The sequence below is a fragment of the Bison bison genome, unplaced genomic scaffold (assembly GCF_000754665.1).
Source record: "Bison bison bison isolate TAMUID 2011002044 unplaced genomic scaffold, Bison_UMD1.0 scf7180017864143, whole genome shotgun sequence".
In the NCBI taxonomy this organism is placed as follows: Eukaryota; Metazoa; Chordata; class Mammalia; order Artiodactyla; family Bovidae; genus Bison; species Bison bison.
In genome coordinates this window covers 6,060,637-6,068,411 of record NW_011494715.1, presented here as the reverse complement: position 1 = coordinate 6,068,411, position 7,775 = coordinate 6,060,637, and the positions used below count along the sequence as shown (strand labels likewise).

At 45.0% G+C, this 7,775-nt stretch overlaps 1 protein-coding gene across 1 annotated transcript in view; it reads left to right on the top strand.

Annotated features, from left to right (window-relative positions):
* EXTL3 (exostosin-like glycosyltransferase 3) overlaps nucleotides 1-7,775 on the top strand; it is a 130,789-nt gene that overhangs the window by 102,291 nt on the left and 20,723 nt on the right. The window contains 1 exon segment of the mRNA XM_010840287.1: nucleotides 5,675-5,802. Within this exon segment, the coding sequence (XP_010838589.1) occupies nucleotides 5,675-5,802 (128 nt within the window).

Sequence of the window (7,775 nt, the reverse complement as noted above, 5' to 3'; positions counted from 1 at the left end):
ACTACTGAGCCACTGGGGAGGCCCTCAGATACTGAGTTATTTGCTACTAATTCGGAAAAGACTTATCATGATAGCTAATTAAATACTTACTAAGTGAATTGATACTTGGCTAATTAACGTGAATTTTCGGATTTTACCTGGGTTTAGAAACCAAATGGTTAGTTAACATATTGGCAGAAAGGATTCTATTTAAGTAGTAGTTCTTTTATCATTCATAAAGTCCAGAATTCCTCAGAACCCGGGTTGAATAACTGAGGATACTGATTGTTTTCCGTATGTTTTGTACGACATGTACAGCTCATGCATTTGCATACACTGGGGGTCTAGGTTCTGCCTGTTGCCCTATTCTTTCGTGGTGAGAAGAGGGGCGCCTTCATGAATGAAGGTGAACAGAGGACTAGGGGCCATCATCTGAGTACTGTATGTGAAACAGGAAAAAGAGCATTAGTGAGCACTGCTCCTGACCTTGACTGTTGTAGGTTGATGGATTTTTTTTTTTTTGCTCTAGAAAACTAGATTAGATACTAAGAGGTTTGAGTATAATCAGTGTTTATAGTTGACATATAAACTTTTCAAGTCTTTATTCCATATTCTGAAAATATGGATGGGACTGGACTAAGTTAGGTCCTATTTCCTGTTTGTTTATTCATTTGTAAAGCACTTGTTGAACACCTTCTGTATGGCAGGCACTGTGCTCTGTACATTCTGGTCAGTGTCATACCGGTAGTTAAATCAATAGCTTGAAGGTCAGTCTTCATGCTCACAAGTCACTAAGCTGTAGTCATAAGGCATGAAAAAAATAGCCAATGTTGAGGGAGCGAGGAGGAGCATTGTTTTAATTTGAAAGAAAACAACATCAACAGAAGTGAGAATATTTCCTAATCATGACATCTTCTGGTTGACTCATTTCTTTCACGTTTGATCTGCCCTTTGTCAGATCCTTAGAGGCCCATGCTGTTCTGCATGTTTGCGTTACAGATATTTAAATCTCTTTGTCCTTCTGATTTTGGTGCCAGAATGGATAATGGTTGATTCACTGAGCTTTTGTCTAGCCATTAAGCACTACAGCTCTGAAGCAAAACTGGTAGAAGAAAGCTTTTCCTAAAAGAAAATTTTTATTTATTTATTTGGCCGCGCTGGGTCTCAGGTGTGCCATGTGGGACCGTAAGTTGCGGTATATGGGGTCTGGGATTGAACCCAGGCCCCCTGCATTGGGAGCTTGAAGTCTTGGCCACTGGACCACCAGGGAAATCCCAAAGAAAGCTTTGACTTCGCCCACCCTTCCCTCACCCTTTAATTTTAGTTTGTATTTGCGAACTTTGTAAAGGCAGAAATCCTTTTGGTTATGAGAAAGAGGTGACGTGCTTACATTACGAATTACACGTATTCAGAGTTGGCTTTGCTCTCTCCTGGTGGTTGATTCTGAAAATGGCGCAGTGACATTTGGGCTGGATAGTTCTGTGTTGTGGGGAGCAGCCCTGTGCAGTGTGGGATTGCAGCATCCCTGGCCTCTGCCCACTAAGTGCAAGCAACCCGCTGGCCACCCAGTGGTGACAACCAAAAATGTGCACAGACATTGTCAAGTGTCCCCTGAGGGTCACAGTCACTCCTAGCTGAGAATCCTTAAAGCAGACCTGCTGACCGGAGTTTTTCGTGGGTTAACCACAAGTGGGCTGCAGCCATACTTGACTCTGTGTTTCTCTGAATCCTGGAAAGCTTCTCTTTTATTCCGATTCAGTTCCCTTACCCTGAAGATCTTGCTGTCGTCCAGCCCCAAGGAGTAATGCCAGGATGAGCTGAGACAGAACATGTGCTATAGTCCTGAATCCAGAGGACTTGTTCTTAATGGACATGCCTCTTAATGAACTTTGATAAACTTGCTAAAAAACTGAATGTGAAATCTAGGCCAACACACACTTGATATGAGACCTTCCGCTCCGTCTCGGTTTTCCACAGGACAGGCAGGTCCTCTTGATTGGATTCACTTTGTAATGAGACAAAAAGTCTGGCTGTGTTCTAGGTATCAGACCATGATGGTGTTAGTTTTTATTGTTGTTTCTGAATTTTAGATGAAGGAGTTGACTGTAGCGTTGTCAAGTGTGGCTGGTAAGTAGCTCCCGTTTTTCGCACAACATGGTGCTGTGCTGACTCCGCGCAGAGGCTGCCTACTCAGGTTCATGCATGTAGTAAGTGGTAGAATTGAAATCTGAACTCAGGTCTTTCTGGTTGACTCCAAAGCCATGCTTTCCCCTCTGTCCCAGCGCCTCTCAAAGTGCGGCGTGCCTAGGACTCACTCTGGAGATATTAAAACGCAGGTCCTGGCTAGGTAGGTTTAGGACGGCTGGCAATTCTGCCTTTCTAATGGAATCCCGGGTGACGCCCATGTTGCTGACTTTGGGATCACACTTTGAGTACTAGAGCTCTGTGCTGTGTTCCTGGATTTTTTTTGCTTTTCCTTTTCTTTTTGGTTCTGCTGAGTCTTTGTTGCTGCTTGTGGGCTTTCTATAGTTACAGTGAGTGGGGGCTACTCTTCCTTGCAATGTGAGAGCTTCTCATGGAGGCTTATCTTGTAGAGCACAGACCCCAGGGGCACGGGCTTCACTAGTTGCGGCTTGCAGGCTCTAGAACGCAGGCTCAGCAGTTGTGGCGTATGGGCTTAGTTGCTCTGTGGCACGTGGGGTCTTCCCAGACAAGACCGGGTCAAACCCACGTTCCCTGCGTCGGCAGGTGGATTCTTATCTACTGCGCCACCAGGGAAGCCCCTGAATTGTTAATTGTGGTATAGATAATCCTCTTGGTGATTGACCCACAAAATTGTTAACCTACAGTTGAGCATTCAGTAACCGGATGTTTTACTGAATGTTTTCTTCGTTTTAAGCGATGTGTATTCCCTGGTAGGGTTGAGGGAAAGCTCTGTCCCCTGAACAGGCAGCATTGCCGTTCTGTGTTGAGTGAATGCTGGGTGCGCTTGGAAAGTAACGGGAAAGATCCCAGGGTAGTTTGTGGGGGCAGGCATTACAGTGTGCAACTGCCGAGGTCCACTGACCCAGGGTGGACGTTATTTTACATTTCCACATGTCTGAAATTGGGTGTGTGTCTTAAGCCACAGATGGCATTTTACCAGCACTGGATGCTGGCAGTTGACTTCTGCTACCGTGACCGGCGTCCTACTCCCTGGGGGTTGAGCTGGGCAACCCGCACAGCGAGCAGCTGGCCACCTCCCCTGCGCGTCCCTCTCTCTTTCCTGACCCGGCCTTCAGTGCCTTTGTTCTGTCACTGCTGAACCCAAGCTTGGGAGGTCCAGGCCATAAGCGCGGAGATTTTTTCTTGTTCAAAAGTGCTGCAGGGCAAGATGGATTTCTGTGTCTTTCGCTTTGCCCCTGATGTCTGCTGTTGGTAGCAGCAAATCTGTTACCAATTTCCCCTTGTTCTTACTTGGTAGGGACTCCTCCAGGACTGAGTCGAAATTTTAAAAAGCTCTTACTAGAGTAAACATTCTAAATGGTGAACTATTTTTTCGTATTTTTCTTATTTGGCGGCATTTTTATTTCTTGATAGTACACAAATTAATAATGCATTTTTCATAGGGCCTATAGCTAGATGAGACTTACGGGTTTAACCTAAGTTTCCCAGAAGAAGACTGATTTGGAGTAGGGAGGCGTGAGTTAGGAGTCTAGCTCTGTGAGGGGCCTGTTGTCCATGTGCAAAGTAAAAGTTGACGGAATGATCTCCGAGGCCCTTCTGGCTCTGAACTAATTGGATTCTAAGTGTGCTGGAATGAATGAATTGAAATGTGAGGTCTCTGCTTTAAGAACATAGAAGAAGTGATTATTAGTACTTTTGACAAGATTGGTGAGCAAGGAGACATCTGAGCCGGGTGTTCAGGGGGAGAATAGTTGTGGTGGAGGAATAGGAGAGAGAGAGGATTTTAAGCTGAAGAGACGGTGCTCACAAGGTCCTGGGAGAACCTTTAAAACCATTCACACGGACTTCCCTGGTGGTCCAGTGGCTGAGATTCTGTGCTCCCAGTGCAGGGGCCATGGGTTCAGTTCCTGGTCGGGGAACTGAGATCCCACATGCTGCGCGATGTGACCAACCAATGAACAAAAACACTCAGCTTTTAGACCCTGGATAAAATTATATTCATCACGTCACGTAGAGGTGAGCCTCAGTACAGGTGTCCCATTGCAAGAAGGATGTCCCTTCCCAACTGTCTAAAAAGATGATTACTCAAGACGTTCTCTTTGTTTCTGGCTTTTGAGAATAAAATGATTCCTCACTAGTTAGTCAATACTTAATGGGTATAGAAACCATAAAATTAAAGGAGCTATCAGAGTACTCGAGTCTGTCCATCCTTGTTTGAGTTTCAGAGTCAAAGTGAATACTAAAGCTACCACCTAGTAGTAGCTACTATCTGAGGCACACTTGAAAGAAAAAAAGTGAAAGTGAAGTCTCTCGGTCGTATCTGACTCTTTGTGACCCCATGAACTGTAGCCCACCAAGCTCCTCTGTCCATGGGATTTTCCAGGCAAGAATACTGGAGTGGGTTGCCATTTCCTTCTCCAGGAGATCTTCCCTACCCAGGGATTGAACCTGGGTCTCCTGCATTGTAGACAGACGTATTATTGTCTCAGCCACCAGGGAAGTCCACTAGGGAAGCCTCCCAGGGAGGCACATTTAAATAATTTTAAAAGTTATAATGCAGTTCTTACGATCGAGCACTGCATCTTTGTTTCGGGAAGAAATAACAGCTTTGCATATGTCAGTCACTTGGGATAAGATTCTTTGAATTCGGAATTTCTTTGGGCACAGAAGCTCTTAGTTTTACTGAGTCAGGTTCCCCTTGAGAGAAAAAGCTCTTGTAAGTGTAGTCGGTGTTGCAGGTAGCAGTTGCAGAAGCAGAGTAATTAACCTCAACTGGATGGGCTCGCCTTAGTTGTTTCAGATGGAAAAGAAAGGCCTTTAAATCGGGACTCAGAAAGGACACAGACTCCAGGGAGTTCTGAGTTGGGTTTCCAGGGGATTCCGGAGCTGAGGATCGTAACCTCAGTTCTGCTCTGCCGCTTTGTGTTCTCTTGGGAAAGTTATTGTTAATATCCCTAAACCGTGTCTGTTGCATACTTAAAATAATCCTCAGCTTTAGCTTGTTTCCCAGGAAAATTAGTTAGCAAATGAATAAAGCTTCCAATGGGAAATCTTTATAAATTTGCCGAATTATAAGGTAGTTTTTGTTCCTGTAAGATGTGTGCTCGATTGTACAGTTTGGCTTTGTTGTTGTTATTCATTCTCTAAATCGTGGGCAACTCTTTGGGACCCCGTGAACCACAGCACGCCAGGCACCGTCTCTTCAGTATCTCTCAGAGTTTGCTCAAATTCGTGTTAACTGAATCAGTGATGCTGTATCCAGCCATCTCTTCCTCTGTTGCCCCCTTCTCCTCCTGCCTTCAACCTTTCCAGCATCAGGATCTTTTCCAATGAGTCGGTTCTTCACATCAGGTGGCCAAAGGATTGGACCTTCAGCATCAGTCCTTCCAATGAATATTGGAACAAGAGGCTCTTTAGTTCTTCTTCACTTCTGCATATTTAGCCACAATCTCCTTTGACCTAAAGACAGCCCTCTTTTGCATTCTGCATTACATCATTGATCATCAGTGTTTTTCCTTTCTCTTTACAGGTGGTTCGTACTGAGAAGAACAGTCTGAACAACCGATTCCTGCCGTGGAATGAAATCGAGACAGAGGCCATCCTGTCTATTGATGATGACGCTCACCTCCGCCATGATGAAATCATGTTTGGGTTTCGGTGAGGAGCTGATTTTTAATCAAGAAACGCTTTTGTTGGCAAGTGACAGGAAACTAACTCAAAGGCTGGATGAGGCAGCCAAATGAGTTTCGTAGCTGGTAGTAACTGAGACATCTTGTGTGCTAAGTCGCTTCAGCTGTGTCTGACTCTGTGCCACCCCAGGGACCGTAGCCCACCAGGCTCCTCTGTCCATGGGATTGTCCAGGCAAGAATAGTGGAGTGGGTTGCCATGCCCTTCTCCAGGGGATCTTCTCGACCTAGGGATTGAACCCTCATCTCTTACGTATCCTGCATTGGCAGGAGGGTTCTTTACCACTAGCGCCACCTGGGAAGCCCCAGGACCTAAATATCTCACTTTGAAGGAACAGTACAGATAAGAGAACAGAGTAGATCAGGGCCACTCAGAGTGTCCAGTCCTGGCGCTGACTCATGGACAGTTTATTTCCTGTCCAAAGTGAGGTAAGTACAGAAATTGAGGGTAGACATTTAGAAGCCTTTAAATAACTTGACATTTACCATGACATCCAAGTGTGAACGCTTTTCTTGTAATTCATTTTTGAGTAACATCTATTGAGTATAATTCATACGTCCTACAGTTCACTCATTTAAGGGTCCCATTCAGTGGCTTCTAGCGTATTTACAAGGTTGTGCAACTGTCACCGTGATCTGCTTTAGAAATCTTCATCGCCATCAGAAGAAAGCTTGTACCCATTAGCAGTCATTCTCTGTTTTTCTCCGACTCCTCTAAAGCATTGGCAACCATTAATGTACTTAGTTTCTCTGTAAGTTTATCTGTTACAGACGTCCCATATACATGGTACAGTGTAACATGTGCTCCTTGGTAACTGGTTTCTTTCACTTAACGGTGCTTTCGGCGTTCGTCTGTCTAGTGGCATCTGTCAGCACTTCATTCTGTACGGACGTGCACCTTCTGTTGACTCCCAGGCGGCTCAGTGGTAGAGAATGTGCTTGCCAATGCGGGAGACGTGGATTCGACCCCTGGGTTAAAGTTCCCTGGAGAAAGAAATAGGAACCCACTCCACTATTCTTGCCTGGAAAATCTCATGGACACAGGAGCTGGCAGGCTGCGTCCGTGGGGTCGCAGAGAGTTGGACACGACTGAGCACGCACGCACACATTTTATTTGTCCATTTTTGGACACTTGGGTCATTTCTGCTTCTTTGCTATTGTGAATACTGCTATGAACATTAATGTACATGCTTTTTTATATGACTATTTATAGATACATACTTGGTTTAACATTTTGAAGAACTCCCAGCCTGTTTTCCAGAGTAGCTGCACCATTTTATATTGTACCAGCAGTGAATGAGGGTTCTGATTTCTCTGTGTCTTTGTCGACACTTGATCTTTTCTGTAATTATAGCCCTCCTACTGGGTGCAAAGTGGTATTTCAGTGTAGTTTTGATTTGCATTTCCCTAATGACTTAGGATATTGCTCATCTTTTCATGTGTTTAGGAATAAACTTATATATCTTCTTTGAAGAGATGTCTATTTAGATACTTTGCTGTTTGTTATTTGGGTTGTCTGTTTTGTTTTTTTTTTAAACTGTAAACTTTTTGTTTTGTAGTGGGAAATAGCCAGTTAACATTGTGGTAGTTTCAGGTGAACAGCAGAGGGACTCAGCCATGTATCTATGTGTATCCATTCTTCTGGAGAAGGCAGTGGCACCCCGCTCCAGTACTCTTGCCTGGAAAATCCCATGGACGGAGGAGCCTGGTTAGGCTGCAGTCCATGGTATCGCTAGAGTCAGACACAACTGAGCAACTTCACTTTCACTTTTCACTTTCATGCATTGGAGAAGGAAATGGCAACCCACTCCAGTGTTCTTGCCTGGAGAATCCCAGGGACGGGGGAGCCTGGTGGGCTGCCATCTATGGGGTCGTACAGAGTTGGACACGACTGAAGCGACTTAGCAATCCATTCTTCCCCAGACCACCCCCTCCCCCCCCCC